Raw genomic sequence first — 20,574 nt, 5'->3', positions numbered from 1 at the left:
AGCTTTTGACTCATATATTGATTTACAGCGATTTCAGGGTCCTGTAAATGAAGAGACTGCATGCAATTGATAAATCTCTCTGTAGCAAGATATATATCCTATAGTCTGCCCAGGAAGAAGGGCAGAAGTAATAGATAAGTGTTTTTAAACAGCCATGAGGATAGTGAGGTAAGCGTGTGTAAAAAAAAAAATGGAAAGCGGTTTTATTCTTGCAAAAGAAGTACAATAATGCTATATTGGTACATAGTGGAGCTGGAATTTAGAAAAAAAAAGGCGAAAAAAGGTGAACTTAGCCTTTAATATGGGTATCCAGAGACTTCTGGGAATTGTAGGCTAAAGGCAGAACTTTCTTCACAGTTTAGCTGAAATGAAACTACAGGACCCATCAGCAATCACCAAGGGTGGGAGCATATAAAAGCTTGGGAAGACACAGAAGAGTTAGAGAGAGACTTTGGCAGATGAAGGAGTGTATGAGAGTTTGTATCGAACTATGGGGTTCTGGACTGGACTGCATTGCGCCGGAGAGTACAGAAAAGGCTGGGGAAGCTGAGGATTGACTATCAAGCTGAGCTGCTTCGGGGAGACCTGTCTGCTGCCGGAGGGCTGAGTCGCAGCCACCACAGCTGCATCTTCAATAAAAGGGGGCCCCCCCACCAAAGGACATAGGTTGCTTCTCAGATTGACAAACAAAGACTGGATTAAACGGTCACTGACCCACAAATTATTGCTACTAGGTGCTGCTAGTTTGTTGCCAGTCAGGTTTTCCAAGGTTATGAATTGTTCTTTAGCATTTGCCTTTATTAGAGACAAATGCACACCAGTGCCCTTTATTGCTGCATATTGCCATTTCTTAGCTGCCACCATGACCACTACCTGCTGGTTGCTGAACTGAGTTAATTCCTTGCTCCTTTCTAGGCAGAATCCTTTCCATATGGCCACATCTTCTTTGGCCCAGATCATTAAAAGAAGGCACTTTAAGTCCAAACTTACTTCTTAAAGTGATCCTTGCCAACATTATCATCTCTTAAAGTGATCCTTGCCAACAAATTCATCTTAGCTTGCCATACTGGTTGGCAGGCTGTCTAACTAATTTATCAGGCTTAAACCTAGACTCTCCTTTCTAAAAGCCTACAAATAAGCTAGCCAGTTTGTTTCCTTGTTTACCTCCTCATGTCTCACTTGAGGAGTGTTCTCCCAGTTGGAGGGCTATCGTTTATACCCCCGATCCTGCAAGACATAGATGGCCACACTTTAAAGGGTACCGGTCTGTATTATATTGATTCACTGTGACTATTGCTAAACCTTTTGAACTGCTAAATTGCTTTACTGTTTTATTGCTTCCAATAAAAGCTGGTTGTTCCCTTTTATCACAGTTGGTGTGTATCTTTCTTGTGTAGCTGCTGGAAGATTCCCTGGTCAAGGTATTTTGGTGGTGTCAGCAGGAGTGAGGCTCCACTTAGGGCCAAGGAAAGATCAGAGGATCCAAATCTATCAGCAGCTCCTTTAGGGGTAACACTACACTATCATAACACAAAAAAAAAAAAGATATTATTTTGACCCTTGATGTAGCCTTAAAATTGGTAGTCAACCTGTAGTAAAGCTCAGCACAATGTGTTAACAAATGAATGTCAACCTGGTTTAACATGTATGAAAGTGCATTCATTCATTCATTTTTTTTTTTTTTTTATGTGCGTGGGATGTGTGCAAGCCCTAAGTGAGGTAAAATCCTAAGACATAATCTCTACTTCTACATCAGGCTCCTCTTTAGTGAGCCACCTCTAAAAATTGCTGTTTTCCTACTTCTGTCCGGTTCTGATCCCATAACTAGAGTTTTCATTGGAGATGCTTTTAAATGTTGGTAAAGGGACTGACTAGGTCACCCTGCATTTGGAACTTACCAGTCTATGCTTGCTGGGAAATAAAGACAGCAATGTGCATGGACAGAAGTAGAGAGATACTATGATTCAATGCAGTTTTTTGTTTCCCCTAAAATAGATTTACTAAAATCTAAGCAGTAGTATTTTAGTAAATATGAATTGAGCATTACAATAAAGTTTTAACCTTTAATGATTAATGGGCCATTAACCCCTTAACGCTCGTGCCTCTTGGCCCGTAAAGAGGTGTATGATGCCAGGAGGAGCTCCGGTGTTTCTGATCATGTGACCATCGTTATTGGCTGTCACAATGGTCACATGATTGGTAAGCTCCCGATCGCAAGTAGAAGTCCGGAGCTTTTCATTAGCCACCGGTAAGTTTGCTGGGAGCACGCAAGGCGCATGCTTTTGGCACAACTTTGTTTACATTCTGGTACGCATATATGCGGGAGTCCATCATTAAGGCTTACCTGCCAAGAGGCCACATTTATGCTAGGTTAAAGGGAGTGTATAGTGGCTTTTTACATTCCTAATTATGCTGGGGAACAAGTTAACACATTTTCTCTCATTTTCAAGCATGCCATTTGCTTTGTTTATAGAACACAACAGCACCATAGCCCAAACTGCATTTTTCACACACTAGTGAATTAATTAGACCACACCAGATACCCATCCTCCTCATTTACCACCTGTTTCTATAAGAAAGAAGCATTAAAGGATATCTAAACTCAAAAACCAAAATGTCATACAACAGCCTACCATTCCTCAGATGTGGTGGCTGCATTCATTTTCAAGGCTATAATTCTATTTATTTTAACCTTCTGAACCTGCCAGTAGCACAATTCCTGTTCTAGGGTCACAACATTCATTCATTGTACTGTATCTATACAGGAGTAATGTTGTCACACCAGGGCAGGAACTTCAACATCCCATTTTAGGACTTCAGCAAACCTCCTCCTCCTCTTCCCCATCACAAAGCGAGGAGATGTTCTGTAGTCCACAGAGAGGGAGCTGGAAACAATGTAACTGATAACAGTTAGCAGAGCCAGAAAACAGAGGAAGTCATCAGTTCACAATATTTCTGGCAGGATCAGCAGGTATTTATTGAACATAAATAATAGACCACAATGGAGCAAACAGAAAAGGTTCTGCTCTACTATTTCTTTTAGCTAACACATAGTGCTCTAGAAATCCTTTTTGATGTAATAAATATTTATACATATCATCGTCAACAGGTTTATAATTAAAAAAAAAAAGTTAACTAAAATGGACACTAGAATGTTATAATTTACCTGTAAATTTAAGGCTACATTTTTAACAATTTACCCTATTCTCCTGAATTGGTCACAGACGGCAAAACAAAACTAAGAGGTGTGATTCCCCTCCCTTATTTCATTCAAAATGAACAAAAATGTTTTGTTTTTAGTTCTACATTAATAGATTATTGTATTGCTGTAAATGTTGCCGAGATTTGTGCCCCATGAATATTTGATGCTAATGCTAAAACAGGAATGCTGGACAATTTGCATATTCTTGAATGATGATAAGATAACCATAAGTTTTTGTTAAAATAACATCTGGCTGCAGAACAATAAGAAGTTTTAAAATTCACAGTTTGTTTACTTGCATACTTCCAATGTGACAGCTCATGAGTTGAACAGCTCTGCTTTTTCCTGTGCACCTACTCTAATGACTACATTTTACAGTGTTCATCCCTTTCTAATTTGTCAAAAAGTGATTGGCATAATACAGATTTTTATCATTTTAGAAAACTTTTTCTGGATTCGGTGCCTTATGTTTTGGGATGTCAGTGTTTTTGTTGACTCAGCAGCTGTTGTCACTGGGATTTCCCAGAAAAGATGATCACACTGCGGCGCCTAGCATTACCTAAATTAGTTACCAGGCAGCTGGAAAAGTTACTGCATGTTTTTTTCTTAAGGTGTTTAAAAAGACCCCTTCCCTGGTACTTGCCTGTTCTGTGGGCAGCAAGTCTAGAGTATGCTCTCTTCCAGAGATCCAGGGGCCACTGCTATCCAACACTTCTGCTTGTGTCTTACATAGTTAGTGAGGTTGAAAAAAGACATCAGTCCATACAGTTCAACCTATGATGTCTGTGTGTTTGCTGTTAACCGTACATTGTATACCCCTGAATGTTGCGGTCTTTAACCGGTTGTCGACTGCGCACAGTATATTCACTGCGGCAGTCAGCCCCGGCCAGGCAGAGTGACGTAGATCTACGTCGCTAGCCTGTCACCGGGTTTTGAGCCAATAGCGGGTGAGCGCGCGCCCGCCTCGGCTCGTTCACAGAGAAGTTCGGGCGTGTGACCGGCGGACCCGATGTCCGCCGGTCACACTACGATCGTCGGTAGAGCGGGAGAAAGGCGGGCGGCTTATGTAAACAAGCCACCTGTCATTCTCCCCTGTGTAAAAATGGAGATCAGACGGTTCTACTATGTAGAACCATTGATCTCTGTTTTTACAATAGGAGACCTGTCCCACTACAGTTAGAAACACGCCCCTAGGACATACTTAACTCCTCCCTGTCCAATACAGTTAACCCCTTCCCTGCCAGTGTCATTTTTACAGTAACAGTGCATATGTATAGCACTGATTACTGCAGTAATGTCACTGGTACCCCCAAAAGTGTCAAAAATGTCAGTCAAGGGTCCGATCTGTCCTCCGCAATGTCGCAGTACCGCAAAAAAAATAACAGATTGCCGCCATTACTCGTTAAAAAAAAAAACACCAAAAATGACAAAAATCTTTCCCTTTGTTAGTAAACGCGATAACTTTTGCGCAAACCAATCAAAATATGCTTTTTGCGATTTTTTTTTACCAAACATATGTAGCATAAAACAAATTGGCCGAAAATGTTAAAAAATTTAGATTTTTACATATTTTTGGGGGGAATTTCATATAAAAAAATGTAAAAAAATATTGTTATTTTTGCAAAATTTACGCTCTTTTTTTGTTTATAGCGCATGATCAAAAAATCGCACAGGTGATCAAATACCACCAAAAGAAAGCTCTGTTTGTGGGAAAAAAAGGACGTGAAATTCGTTTAGGTACAGCGTCGCACGACCGCGCAATTGTCCATTAAAATCACGCAGTAAAAAAACGAAAAAAAAAACCCTGGTCAGGAAGGGGGTAAAATCTTCCGGGGCTTAAGTGGTTAAGGTGCCCATCTAAAAGTTTTTTGAAACTATCGATGCTCCCTGCTGATACTACTGCTTATGGAAGAGAATTCCACATCCTCACCGCTCTGACAGTAAAGAACCCCTTACGCAGTTTAAGGTTAAACCATTTTTCTTCTAGTTTTAGTGAGTGGCCCCTGTGTCTTATTGAATTCCCTATCTCTGAAAAGATTGTTCCCTATGCTAAGGTCACCAGTACGGTATTTGTAAATTGATATCGTATCCCCTCTCAAGCGTCTCTTCTCCAGAGAGAATACTGTATGTTTTCTCCAGTTGCAGCACATCTTTGAGGACCAGTGCCCAGAACTGGACGGCATATTCAAGATGTGGCCGCACCAGAGTCTTGTAGAGTGGGAGAATAATCTCTTTATCTCTGGAGTGAAATCCTTTTTTATACATGCCAGTATTCTGTTGGCTTTACTTGCAGCGGCTTGGCATTGCATGACATTGCCAAGCCTGTCGTCCACTAGGACCCCCAGGTACTTTTCCATCATAGATGCCCCCAGAGGATCACCGCCTAGCGAGTAACTTGCGTTCGTATATATGACACCCAAGTGCATTACCTTACATTTTTCAACATTAAACCTCATCTGCCATGTAGTTGCCCACCCCCTTATTTTGTTCAGGTTTGCTTGTAAGGTTACTACATCCTGCATAGAAGATATTGGCCTGCTTAGCTTAGTATCGCCTGCAAATACTGAGATTGTGCTAGATATTCCCTCCTCTAGGTCGATTATGAATAAATTAAACAGGATTGGACCATGGACAGATCCTTGGGGGACCCCACTTTCCACACCCGGCCAATCTGAGTACTCCCCATTTATCCTCACCCTCTGGACCCGCCCCTGGAGCCAGTTCTCTATCCAGGTACTCCCCCTATGGTCCATACCTATGTACCTTAGTTTGTACAGTAAGCGTTTGTGAGGAACTGTGTCAAATGTCTGATGACATTTCCCTTGCTGCATGCTGTTGTTCCATCCACCACATGCTACATCACTACTGAGTCCCCAGCATTTGGAACCACAGTGTGAGTGTGCTATGTAAACTATGTTTATTATTGTATTCTTTATTTTTACAGCTTTAATTACATGACTTACCTGTAGACTTACCTGTAATGAAGCTTGTCCCATGATGTGTAGGCTGCTGGATACTTTGCTGCAGAGCTGCCCTTTCCTCTTCCTGTCTCTTAACTTCTAGAGCTGTGGGGGTTAACAGCTTTGAGTCTCTGGGCTCAGCTGTACTAAACATGATCTGATGACAACACTCCTCCTCCATTGAAAAAAGTTATATAGTTGATTACGCTGCTCATAACAGGATCTGTGAAAGGAGGAGTCTGATCAGCCTCAGGATTCCCTCCCCCATTCACAGATCCTGTTACAGGAAGTGTAATCAGTGAAATAACTTTTACAATGGAGGAGAGAACAGGAGGGGGTGTGTCCCTATCAGATCATCTTTGATGCAGCTGAGCCCGGAGAACTGAAGCTGGAAGGAAGAGGAAGAGGACAGGGCAGTCCTACAGTGAAGATTTCTACAGAATCCAACAGCCTGCACATCGCGTGACATACTTTATTACAGGTAAGTCATATAACTAAAACTGTAAAAAAAAGTTGTTGTTTTTTTATCTGAACTTTAGCTTTATCCTGGAACTGAACTCAAAAAGTGAAGATCTGTTATTTCATAGGAATCATCTACATGGGCACCAGTTCCCAAAAAGGATATCTGGGAACTGGCGGAAGTGCAGAGAAGAGCAACCAAACTAATAGGAGGCATGGAGGAGCTCAGCTATGAGGATAGACTAGACTCTTAGAGGAACTGAATTTATTATCTCTTGAGAAAAGGAGATTAAAGGGGGATATGATCAACTTGTACAAATTCATAAGGGGTCCATATAGTGAACTTGGTGTTGAGTTATTCATTTTAAGGTCATCACAGAGGACAATGGGGCACTCTTTACGTCAAGAGGAAAAGAGATTTCATCTGCAAATATGGAAAGGTTTCTTCACAGTAATAGCTGTGCAAATCTGGAATAGATTCCCTCCAGAGGTGGTTCTGGCCAGCTCAGTAGATTGCTTTAAAAAAGCCTGGATTCTTTCCTAGGTGTACTTAATATATAACTGGGTACTAACGTTTATAGGTAAAGTTGATCCAGAAAATATCTGATTGCCTCTCGGGGGATCAGGAAGGAATATTTTCCCCTGCTGTAGCAAATTGGATCATGCTTTGCTGTTTTTTTTTTTTTTTTGATCAACTGTGGTTATAGGATTGTGTATATGGGATTGTATGTATGATTTATTTTTCCCTTTTATTGGTTGAACTAGATGGTCTTTTTCAGCCTACATAGTTACATACTTAGTCAGATTGAAAAAAAGACACTAGTTTATCTAGTTCAAACAATAAATATTAAAAAAACAAACACAAACAAATAGAAAAACTCGATACACACAATCCTTTACCCACAGCTGATTCAGAGGAAGGCAAACTCCCCAATAAAGCATGATCCAATTCACTTCAGTGGAGGAAAAATAATCCTTCCTGATCCCCTAGGAGCCAATTGGTTATAACCTGGACCAACTACCCCTGCTGTTATTGCACCTAAATATATATGTCCAGTTATATTTTGTGCATCTAGGAATGCATTCAAGTCTTTTTTTTAACCACCTCCCACCCGGGCCATTGTAGATATACGGCCGGGCGGGAGTCTCGTCCTTCTGAATGGACGTTCCGGAACGTCCTTCAGAAGGAGAGAGATCGCGCCGCCGCGGGCACGTGCAGCGGCGTGATCTCGATGTGCCTGTGTCCCTCGGACACAGAGCAACATCATTCGGCAGGAGGGCCCTGTGATTGGCCCTCCTGATCACATGACGGCTGTGTCCAATCACAGCCATCATGTAATGTAAATAGAGCCGTTGTAACGGCTTCGATCTCTTCTCCTCCTGACAGATCCTGTCAGTGAGGAGAAGAGGGATGATCGGTGCTGCTGCGGGGGTGATCAGTGAGTATTTCTAATTACTCACTGATCACAGGGGGGGTCTGTGCTGGTAATCAGGACATTGATTACCAGTGCAGCCCTGGGGGGGGGAGGGGTGCCACTAAGCCACCAGGGATGCCCACCCATGACCACCAGGGATGCCCACTATGGCCACCAGAGATGGCAAGCAGGGCTCAGAGAGCCCCCCAGTGCCCTCCCTATCAGTGTTGCCCACCAATGCCATCTATCAGTGCTGCCCACCAGTGCCGTTATTGCCATCTATCAGTGCCGCCCACCAGTGCCCATTATTGCCCACCAGTGCTGCCTATCAGTGCCCATCAGTGCCCCCCATCAGTGACGATCAGTGCCACCCATCAGTGCGATCATTGCCGCCCAACAGTGCCACCTATCAGTGCCCATCAGTGCCCATCAGTGCCGCCAATCAGTGCCCATCAGTGCTGCCTATCAGTGCCCATCAGCGCTGCCTATCAGTGCCCACCAATGCTTCATATCAGTGCTATCTATCAGTGCCACATATCAGTGCCCATCAGTGCTGCATATCAGTGCTACCTATCAGTGCCCATCAGTGCTGCATATCAGTGCCACCCCATCAGTGCCACCCCATCAGTGTCTCCTCATCAGTGCCTGTCAGTGCGGCATCATCAGTGCTAATCAGTGCAGGAAAAAACATATCTATTTACAAAATTTTATAACCTAAACAAAAAAACTTTTTTTTTTTTTCAAACTTTTCAGTCTTTTTTTATTTGTTCACCAAAAAAGAAAAAACCTGACGGTGATCAAATACCACCAAAAGAAAGCTCTATTTCTGGGGAAAAAATGACACAAATTTGGTTTAGGTACAGCGTTGCATGACCGCGCAATTGTCATTCAAATTGCAACAGCGCTAAAAGCTGAAAATTGGTCTGGGAAGGAAGGGGCTTTAAATGCCCTGTATTGAGGTGGTTAAACAATCTACTGAGCTGGTCAGAACCAGTTCTTGAGGGAGTCTATTCCACATTTTCATAGTCCTTACTGTTATTACTTTTCCAACATTGACTCCCCCAACTATTCGTCTCCTCATATGTACAATGTATGATGAATGCATTTTTTGGCCCCCGAATGCATAACCTTTCATTTATTAACATGAAACCTCATTTGCCACATAGTTGCTCAATGAAATAATGCATTGAAGTCTAGTGTACCTAGAAATGCTAATTGTGCCTAAGCAATACAATGAAATTAAACCTTTTTTTCTGGAATTTCTCCTGAGAAAAGCAGTGCACTTCCTGGTATATGAGTGTGCCTAGGCCCTCCTGTGACCACAGCCCCATAGCTGTATAATTGCAGTGCAAGATCTAATTCACTGCTGCCTGACACTGCTGGTCTCAGAAGTGAGATCTGGCAATTTCATCACTTTGCTGCTCACAGCATGTCATTACAGTGCTGCAAAGACCTGCCTTTACCAAAATGGTTGCCATCACACAGAGATACAGTACAAAACAAGGCATGGTAAGCCGGTGATGGGGAAAGAATCAGCCACACGTGGACCACTGACTATACTGATGACTAGCTATAAGAGCATATAATACTAATTCTCTATGCTTTTCCTACCTGCATAAATCACTATTGTGGCTATTGTGCTGTGGCTATTGTTTAATTTTTCCACAAATCTTTATCTTTTTTTTTCAACACTGGAGCTAAGAGGTTGTGAATACATTCAGCACTGTGTACATAAAGGAAATGACCATCTCAGATGCTGCTTAAATGGTGACACAGTAATTGACAAATGGAACAGTAATAAATGAAAAACGCAGGTGCATAATCTCATGTTATTAGTATGGGTTGACAGCGGCTCTCTACGTTATTTAAATCATGCTACTTTATTGTAAGGTGTAAGAGTGGCTCTGGTTTAGGAATAACCCTGGTAATGCAAATATACAGTCTTTTCAATTTTTATTTTTGTAAAAACCTCTAAAAGAGATAAGGTGGATATAAAAAATGCAATAATAAATTAAACTATGGGTTTCCCAAAAATACACTATATTTTCCCTTGACAAATATACAGTATATATATATATATATATATATATATATACACACACACACACAGTATCTCACAAAAGTGAGTACACCCCTCACATTTTTGTAAATATTTTATTATATCTTTTCATGTGTCAACACTGAAGAAATGACACTTTGCAACAATGTAAAGTAGTGAGTATTCAGCTTGTATAACAGTGTAAATTTTCTGTCCCCTCAAAATAACTCAACACACAGCTATTAATGTCTAAACCGCTGGCAAAACAAGTGAATACACCCCTAACTGAGAATGTCCAAATTGTGCCCAAAGTGTCAACATTTTGTGTAGCCACCATTATTTTCCAGCACTGCCTTAACCCTCTTGGGCATGGAGTTCACCAGAGCTTCCCAGGTTGCTACTGGTGTCCTCTTCCACTGCTCCATGACAACATCATGGAGCTGGTGGATGTTAGAGACCTTGCGCTCCTCCACCTTCTGTTTGAGGATACCCCACATATGCTCAATAGGGTTTCGGTCTGGAGACATGCTTGGCCAGTCCACCACCTTCATCCTCAGCCTCTTTAGCAAGGCAGTGGTCGTCTTGGAGGTGTGTTTGGGGTTGTTATCATGTTGGAATACTGCCCTGTGGCCCAGTCTCCAAAGGGAGGGGATTATGCTCTGCTTCAGTATGTCACAGTACATGATGGCGTTCATGGTTCCCTCAATAAACTGTAGCTCCTCAGTTCTGGACCATGATACTCCCACCACCTGACTGTAGGCAAGACACACTTGTCTTTTTACTCCTCACTTGGTTGCTGCTATATCCACTTAAAACCATCTGAACCAAATAAGTTTATCTTGGTCTCATCAGACCACAGGACATGGTTCCAGTAATAGATTTCCTTAGTCTGCTTGTATTCAGCAAACTGTTTGCAGGTATTCTTGTGCATCATCTTTAGAAGAGGCTTCCTTCTGGGACAACAGCCCTGCAGACATATTTGATGCAGTGTGTGACGCAGAGGCGTAACTAGAACCTTCAGGGCCCTGGTGCAAGAAACCAAGAAGGGCCCCCGACCTCTGGCCTCGGTCCTTCCCTCCAAGCCCAGAGCCCTTCCCACTGGTCCCAGGAACCTTTATGGTGTCGCAGTGGATCCCTTGCACATGTCGTGCAACGGACCTCCTTCCTGCAGTCTTGGGCCCCACCATGGTGGTGGAAGGCCAAGGCTTAGTCGCAAGTGCGACCTTTGCAACCCTGGTAGTTCTGCCAGTGGTGTCAATGTTGACTGTGAATAGTGTCAGTCAGGGGAGCAGTGGACGTGGTCAGTAGAGCAGTGGACATGGTCAGTACAGCAGTGGACATGGTCAGTATGGCATTGGACATGGTCAGTATGGCAGTACACATGGTCAATATGGCAGTAAATGTGGTCAGTAGGGCAGTGGACATGGTCAGTTGGGCAGTAGACATGGTCAGTAGGGCAGTGGACATGGTCAGTAGGGCAGTAGACATGGTCAGTATGGCAGTAGACATGGTCAGTATGGCAGTGGAAAGGTCAGTATGGTAGTAGACATGGTCAGTATGGTAGTAGACATGGTCAGTATGGCAGTAGACATAGTCAGTATGGCAGTAGACATAGTCAGTATGGCAGTAGACATGGTCAGTAGGGCAGTGGACATGGTCAGTAGGGCAGTGGACATGGTTAGTATGGCAGTGGAAATGTCAGTATGGCAGTAGACATGGTCAGTAGGTCAGTAGACATGGTCATTAGAGCAGTGGACGTGGTCAGTATGGCAATGGACATGGTCAGTATGGCAATGGACATGGTCAGTATGGCAGTAGACATGGTCAGTAGGGCAGTAGACATGGTCAGTATGACAGTGGAAAGGTCAGTATGGTAGCAGATATGGTCAGTAGGGTTCGTGGAGGACAGTATGAGGGGGCAGTGTGATTTGAGTGGGTCAGTGTGTTGGGAGGGGCAGTGTGACCGGAGAGGAGCAATGTGATGGGAGGGGGCAGTGGACGGCAGTATGGGGGGGGGCAGTGTGACAGGAGGGAGGTAGTGTGATGGGAGAGGGGCAGTGTGATGGGAGGGGGGCAGTATAGGGGGACAGCATGAAGGAGGGGGGCAGTGGAGGGCAGTATGGGGGGACAGCATGATGGGAGGGGGGCAGTGGAGGGCAGTATAGGGGACAGTGTGCCAGTATGGGGGGGCAGGATGATGGGAGGGGGACAGCATGATGGGAGGGAGGCAGTGGAGGGAAGTATAAGGGGACAGTGTGCCAGTATGGGGGGGCAGCATGATGTGAGGGGGACAGCATGATGGGAGGGAGGCAGTGGAGGGAAGTATAGGGGGACAGAGTGCCAGTATGGGAGGGCAGCATGATGGGAGGGGGACAGCATGATGGGAGGGGGCAGTGGAGGGACGTATAGGGGGACAGTGTGCCAGGAGGGGGCAGTATAGAGGGACAGTGTGCCAGGTGGGGGCTGTATGGGGGGAGCAGCATGATGGGAGGGGGGCAGTATGGGGCCGGGGGGAGCAGAGTGATAGTAGGACACCTGGAACTCGCTGGGCAGTGTATTTCCTTACACTTTGCTGTGGCAGAGATTGTGTTTGTAACTACCTAGGCGTGAGGGGCCTCGGGACAGGGAACATTTTTCCTACCTTGCCCAGTGCTAGGAACAGCCGTGAGACGGGAGGCGGTCCCAGGTACGGATGACTGCTTGTCACTTGTTAATATCGTGAGTACAGCTAGCACCAGGCTGAATAGGAGGTCCGGTGGGGTGGCATATAGTAAAATTGATCCCACCCCTGCAGCTACTGAAAGCCCTGCAGGAACAAGGAGGAGAATGGAGGAGATCGGTTCTCCTATATGTCGCCCCTCCTGCCCGCCTATACACCCTAGTGCCAGCTGTTTCCACAGTGTGAACAAGTGGCAAGCAGTTATCCGTATCTAGGACCGCCTCCCAGCTCCGCCCCCCGACTCCGGCTCAGACACAGGTGTAGACGAACATGACAGGAGACCTGCACGGGCCCCTTGCAGCACGGGGCCGGGTCGCAATTGCGACCCTTGCGACTGCTATAGTTACGCCACTGGTGTGACGTATGTGACGTATGGTCTGAGCACTGACAGGCTGACCCCCCAGCACTCATACCTCTATTTCCCAAAGACAAACTCTGGATATGACGCTGAGCATGTGCACTCAACTTCTTTGGTCGACCATGGCGAGGCCTATCCGGAGTGGAACCTGTCCTGTTAAACCACTGTATGGTTTTGGCCACCATGCTGAAGCTCAGTTTCAGGGTCTTGGCAATCTTCTTATATCCTAGGCCATCTTTATGTAGAGCAAAAATTCTTTTTTTTAGTTCCTCAGAGAGTTCTTTGCCATGAGGTGCCATCTTGAACTTCCAGTGACCAGTATAAGAGAGTGAGAGTGATAACACCAAATGTAACACATCTGCTCCCCATTCACACCTGAGACCTTGTAACACTAATGAGTCACACGACACCGGGAAGAGAAAATGGCTAATTGTGCCCAATTTGGACATGTTCACTTAGGGGTGTACTCACTTTTGTTGCCAGCGGTTTAGACAACAATGGCTGTGTTGAATTATTTTAAGGAGACAGCCAATTTACACTGTTATACAACCTGTACACTACATTCTTTACATTGTAGTAAAATGTGTAATTTCTTCAGTGTTACATGAAATTATATAATGCAGCTGATTTTTTAAATATGGACTGTATCCTGGCTGAAAATATTCTAAATTGTTGAAAAATATCTACAGTCTATTATGGATCTTTCCTCTTCCTGTATACAAAAAAACCTCTTCAGCACACTGGTTCCCCATGCAATATTTCAGCATATTAGAAAGAAAAGTTATGCATCCCTTGAGGCCCATGTGATCTCTACAAGTTGGACAGATTTAAACAATAAGTGCATCCGATTGCTGTGTATAGCTAGCAGCAATAAATGTCAAAAACAATGATTAGTTCTGTATGAGGTAAACACAAGAATCAGGCTCATTATAGTCTGAACATTTACATGATGCTAACTTGGTTCAGGTGCCTCTTATAAAAATATAGCAGAGACCCAGACGAATGACACATGGAACACCATCTGTTCTGGTTTTAACATTATCTGATAATATTTTTCCTTTGTATGACACAAAGATGACTGCTACATCTGAATAGATATATACCATTTGATTACACAGCTACTTTTACTGTCGCTTTCATGGTCTACATCAGGGGTGGTCAATTTAAAAATTATAGGGGTCCTTAAGTGTTGCCTCCAGACACTTCCAGAGGGCACACAATATCAGTGTGTTTTCGTGCTTTGAGGTGCATTTTGTAGAGTTAGCAGCCCATAAACATTAAATGGGCTTTTATGAACAATAACGCCTGGAAATTTCCTTCTGCATTTTTTTAAATGAACGGCATTGCACATGGAAATTGGAGTCGTCACTGGTGTCAGTGGTTGCAATCAAACTCCCCAGCACCTGTGCAGTGGCAGTACTATTAAACCTTCACTCCGCAACATTGCAGATTAGTGATCATACTGCTAACCTCCATCCTCAACTGGTGCTCATCAGGGGCTGATTGCAACTTTCGGCCCAGGGGGAAAGTACAAACCAGAGGCCCATGGTGCAGTGACTTGGCCCCCCTCCCACTCTCTCTCTTCTGTCTCCTCCTCACCCTTATTCATGAAGCTCTGCTCTAGGTACTCTCTACTCACTGGCCCGATCTAGGTTCCTGACCTGGCCAGCAGGAGGCAGCTGGGGAAAGTTGGGACAGCTCAGTCAGGGCTGACTGGGGGAGGAGAGTCTCCAGTGTGGCATGGAACCGGTCTCTGCTCAGACACAGTTTACACCATCCATGCTGGGGGGGGGGGAGGCCTGTGCTTTGTCCTTGTCTGCATCCTGCACTCATTAGGTCAGCAGTGGGGACTTTTTAATTCTCTTCATGAATCCTTTAGTCATGTCTATGGCAGAAGCGGTGCAGGCTTTTTACGGGGCATCAGAGCAGCCGGGGGGGGGGGGGGGCAATGGCCCCCCTGCCCCCTGGCCCAGTCCTCCCCTGGTGCTCAGTATGAGTGCTATTTAAGTTCCGCCTCCTGTTTGAGTGGCAGTGTTTTTAACCTACCTCCCACCCCTCCTTGCATTTATGGTCAGTGTAATATTTTATTTTAACCCTCCTTATTGTAGTGCCAGTGAAATTGAACCTTATTTGATCATACACTCCCTCACTGCTTTCTCTCTCCTCCTATGGGGCAAGAACTTTACTTGTAATTCTGCGCTGGGATCACTCCACCTGACAATGCTTTTTCTGTTCTTGATGTTGAAATTCAGAGAGTATTTCAGTGCCACGAACCCTGCTGCTGGGCAGCAAAGTCAGCAGGTGCTCAACAAGTGTCGGACACAGCACAGGACATGGTGGGCTGCATGGGTACTAGGGACATGTTTGGTCAAATCTATTTATACTGTATATCCAGTTTCCCAATGGGCATTGTTTAGTAGATGGAACTTGTTTGACAATCATAAAACAAGTGAAACCATTGGAGGCTTAGTTATGTCACTTGGAATTTCCTCATTACATTATAAAGAATTGTAAAAATGTAAAAATACTTTTAATATTGGAGCCAGAAGATATTTGATGAATTGATTTGTTAGTTGATCATGGCTTGAAGTTAAAGCTGAATTCCAGCTCTTGGATGAGATGGAAGTTGCTGTTTTAAAGCTTCATCTGCATGTCCATGTAGTTCTCAAGCATTCTTTTCTGTTGGCTACCATAAACCAAACCATGCCACCTCCTGGACCATTGCTATTATTTACATCTGTCATGTTTATGGGGGAGAGAAGCACACATAGCAACTATGCCTCTCCCCTGCTGTCCATTCAGAGAAGCCTTTCTATTTTGTGAAGGAGTTTACACAATACAAAGGCTTCTGTGAATGAGCAAGAGGATCGAAGGCGCTGGCACAGCAGCTGTATCAACTCTGCACATGAAAGAGCTCAGACCAAAATATTTAGTGGCAGAAGAAATTTTCCTGGAAAGCCATCAAACTGTCAGATGTAAATAATATAGATAAGTCCTTGAAGTGGAATACACCTTGTTGGACTTAACGCATGGTATGCCTGCATTTTTTCAGAGTTGCTGAAGTTCTGAGGTTCAGCTTTAAATCATATTCATCAGTGCTATGTTTGCCATACACCTACAGATTGAGAACTACATAGATGTGTGAATGCAGCTCTAGAACAAACACAACTAATATCCCATCCAAGCGTTATCTCAGTCTTATTGGACAGAAAAGCACATTCACATTCTGTACATTCTGTATGCATACAGGTATAGGCAAGAATATGCATATTTTGGCCCTGTTAACAGACAATAACTAGCAAATGCAGCTTAGTATGTAAAATATTTATGGTATCGTTCTTTGAAGGGTATTTTGTTTACATTACCTTGTCAATCATTTTGCTTACCTGGTCTATAATGTTGGCACTAAAGATGGCTTCCTCCATGTGCCTTTCATCTGACTTGATTACAGATTTAATACTGTTCACAACATGCTGTACTTCTGGAGAAAGGTGACAGTTTGAATGTTCCAGAAACTTTGCCACTAAGATTTTCGTGTCCTTATAAGTTTTTAGGTCCACCAGTGAATTTGGCCTCTCTTTGGAGAGGTTCTTCAGGGCTTTAGGCTTGATTCTATGACTCCCTCTTCGTGTTTCTTTCTGCTTTCCAAATAGAAAATGGTTTGCTGTTTCTTGGCAGGCAGAAGCAGTCATGTAAGGGTAAGAACATGGGGCTGAAAAGCATAAAAAGATTGAACAGTTGTGAAAATTTCACACAGCTTGAGCCATGACAGCAAAGATACTAATACAAAATAAAGAACTTGTACAATTTTAGGTAAACCACCTAAAGTGGTAGCCACCCTCAACATCATTGTCATTAATGTTAAAGTGATTGTAAAGTCTAGTTTTTTTTTTCCTATAAAAATAACAAACATGTTATACTTACCTGCTTTGTTGCAGTTGGTTTGGCACAGAGCAGCCTGCCTCCTCTTGGGTCCCTCTTTTGTGATCTTGGCCCCTCCCTTCCGTTCAGTGCCCCCACAGCAAGCAGCTTGCTATGGGGGCACCTGAACCGAGTCACAGCTCCCTGTGTCCATTTAGACACGGAGCCCCGAGCCAGCCCTGCCCCCTCTCTCTCCCGATTGGCTAGCTGACTTTGATTGACAGCAGGCAATGGCGCCGCTACTGTGGCTCAGCCAATCAGGAGGGAAAATCTTGGATTGCTGAGACACTAATGGACATCGCTGGATGAAGAGGGGCCTCAGGTATGTGTTAAGGGGGCAGATTGGGGCTGCTGCACACAGAGGGTTATTCTTTATCTTACTGCATTAAGATAAAAAACCTTCTGACTTTACAACTCCTTTAATATGTCAGTATATGTTAATATACATCAAATGTTACAACAAAATGTAATGTCTTCAGATGCAAATAAGTGGTGGTCCTTCTGCCCTGGCCAACCCAAGACTGAGCAATGTCTATACCCTGCTAATGGCATTTAGATTTGAAACACACATTGGATACAATTAGATACATTACTTTAATCTTTAGATTGTTTTGCTGAATAAGCAGACATATTCATATTATCCTAAATTCACAACCTCTGTAGGATGGGATATTTGTGAGATATTTAAAATATATACAAGTCCACATAATTCTATCTATGAGTATTCTTGGCAATGAAACACCGGCTGAGTCATGTAGAAAATCTCACTGGGCCTGAAAAATTAGTTCAGACATTTTGGTTGGCTCACCCCTAAATGCTTACAACTTTATTTAAAATAAATAAACAAGAAAACGTGGCAATGGGGCTGTCTGGATGTCAGCCATGCCTCTTTTCTCTCACCTACATAAGCTAATCACATATGTGATCCAAGTGATTCTGTTTGTAATTCAAACTGGGCCAAGTGCAGCCATGTTTATATGACCAGCTTTACCCTAGACCACAGCAGATACTCTCAGGCTAAAGCAAAGCCAACTGGTTTAGTTAAAAGCAATCTGTACCTAGAAAAATATGGGAGCTGCCATTGCCGACCCTGACATTTACCAAGCATGCAAAGAAGGAAAGTAAGAACCCCTGTTCTGCATATTTGTTTTAAGCCAGTAACTTAGAATGTACTGGATCCTGTGGATCAACATGACAGCAAAGTGCTATAGAGCTCTACAGTGACAGCTTTCATGACTCATCACTACATATTTGTTTAAAAAATCTTAAACCAAGTATTCACCACTTTTTATATTTCACATTATTACATACAGTATATACCAGGGGTCTTCAAACTATGGCCCTCCAGTTGTTCAGGAACTACAATTCCCATCATGCCTAGTCATGAATGTGTATGTCAAAATTTTACAATGCCTCATAGGATGTGTAGTTCTGCAACAGATGGAGGGCTGTAGTTTGAGGATCCCCGGTATATACTATAGGTGGTAACAGTAAAATGTATCTGTCGATTACAAATGCAAGCTGAAGGGTAGAAAAAAATCTACTAAGACAATTATCATGCTTGTGGGCTCTGTTACCCAAACATAGTTGAACATGTTAGATTACTCATATTTGAAAGATATTTACCCATTTAGTTATACATCTCTAGTTCCTGAATTGAATTCAAATTATATGCCTTTAAAAGCTATATGAATACCAAAATTTTGCAAATGACCGCACCTAGGAGGTAATTAATCTATACCTAATACTGCTGCTGTCTTATTGAGAATATTTCAATATTCAAATATAGGCAAAGAAGTGACAGCTCTGTATGCAAGTATACCCAAGTTAATGCTTTTACAATCCTTAAAAGTACTAGATTCATAAACCCCACTGAGTGAAATCAAAAAATGTTGAATGGATATTATATCAAAAAAGTATTACAATAAACATGGCTTATACCAAAATGTGGTGAAAAGGTGCTCTAGTGCTTCCATAATACCCACATATAAATTGTGTCAAACTAATTCGGCAAACATATAATAAATGTAACAAAAAAGTGCTACAGTGTTTCCAAAAATACCCACAAGTACAATCATCAATCATAAGTGTTCATAGTCCATGGAAAGCTTAGTTCGTATAAAATGAAAATAAAGTGCCCAAAAAAAATGCAGGAAGTAGATGTAAAAAATTATGTGTTCCTCTTGTTTTTCTGCGTTTATACCACGTTAAGTGAAATAATCCACCACCACCTATGTAAAACTTACTCACCAGATAAAATGGCTGGTAATGTGATAAACCAACTCATTGAGTCGGGTCGGCTCATGGCAGCTGAGGAGTTGGAGCCAGCCTGTACATGATCAAATGCCATTTATTCCTGTGTCAGGGGAGAATGTGATTGCATAATAATTTTAATAAAGTGGGAAAGTTTTTAAAGGATTTTATGCTATTCTGAATTTTTTCTCTTCCATTGATTTCCTCCTTGCATGGGACATCCATTAGGAGTGGGAGAGGAGTGTTTTAAATGATTGATCAAGAAGTCTGCAGACTGTTACTCCTAGCAAAGATAAGCGCCTGTATGCTGGTTTATCACATTACCAACCATTTCATCTGGTGAGTGAGTTTTACATAAGTGGTGGTGGATGATTTCACTTAATGTGGTATTAACACAGGAAGTGTTACACAGCACAGTATGTCGCAGGTAAACATGCATTGCATTAAGGAAGCCAATTCAAATACACATGCTTCATTTTTCTAATGCTGCACACCCCAAGGCAGTGCAGTGTTTCTTAAACCAAAGGTTAGAACACAAATGAGGGCATGGACATGTACTGTATATAATGGGTTGTATATAGGGTTGAGCGGACACCTAGATGTCCGTGTTCGACGGGTTCGGCCGAACTTTAAAAAAAAGTCCGGGTCCGTGTCCCGGACTTTTACCGAACTTTTCCCGGACACCGAACCCCATTGAAGTCAATGGGGACCCGAACTTTAAGGCACTAAAATGGCTCTAAAACACCAAAGGAAAGGGCTAGAGTGCTGCAAATGGCAGCAAAACGTAATTAAGAGCATGGCAAGTGCTCTGCAAACAAATGTGGATAGGGAAATAACTTAAAACAACAAAAAAAACCAGAAAAATAAAACAATGTTCTTCTTCATCTCTGAAGGACGAGGCCCATATGGAGTAGGAGGGAGGTTGAGGTGGTGGTGGATGTGGCGGTGACATAGGCGTGCGCACAGGGTGTGCTGGGTGTGCCTGGGCACACCCTAATCACCTAGGGCACATAGCATTGCCAGTGAGGAGATGGGAAAGATCTCCCTGGGACCTGCTCTGCTCTATTTCTCCTTGCCTACAGGTACATGGCCCCGATACATTACTCTCCCTGCTGGCAAACACATGCATGTGTATTTCAACTTTGGGGTGCACACCTTAATGCAATAGGCTGCGCACACCTATGGGCGGTGTAGGTGGAAGCGGCGGTGGAGGAGGACCAGGGCCGGATTAACAGCATCATGGGCTTGG

The 20,574-nt window shown here is 43.3% G+C and overlaps 1 protein-coding gene across 1 annotated transcript in view; it reads right to left on the bottom strand.

Moving 5' to 3' along the window:
• Positions 1-20,574, bottom strand: part of ENTREP2 (endosomal transmembrane epsin interactor 2) — a 1,128,669-nt gene that overhangs the window by 11,663 nt on the left and 1,096,432 nt on the right. The window contains exon 10 of the mRNA XM_082254059.1: positions 16,538-16,863. Within this exon, the coding sequence (XP_082110185.1) occupies positions 16,538-16,863 (326 nt within the window). The remainder of the gene's footprint in view (positions 1-16,537; positions 16,864-20,574) is intronic.

This window comes from Pelophylax lessonae (genome assembly GCF_965119305.1).
Source record: "Pelophylax lessonae genome assembly, chromosome: 4".
Taxonomy (NCBI): domain Eukaryota; kingdom Metazoa; phylum Chordata; class Amphibia; order Anura; family Ranidae; genus Pelophylax; species Pelophylax lessonae.
This window is presented reverse-complemented; position numbering and strand designations above follow the sequence as displayed.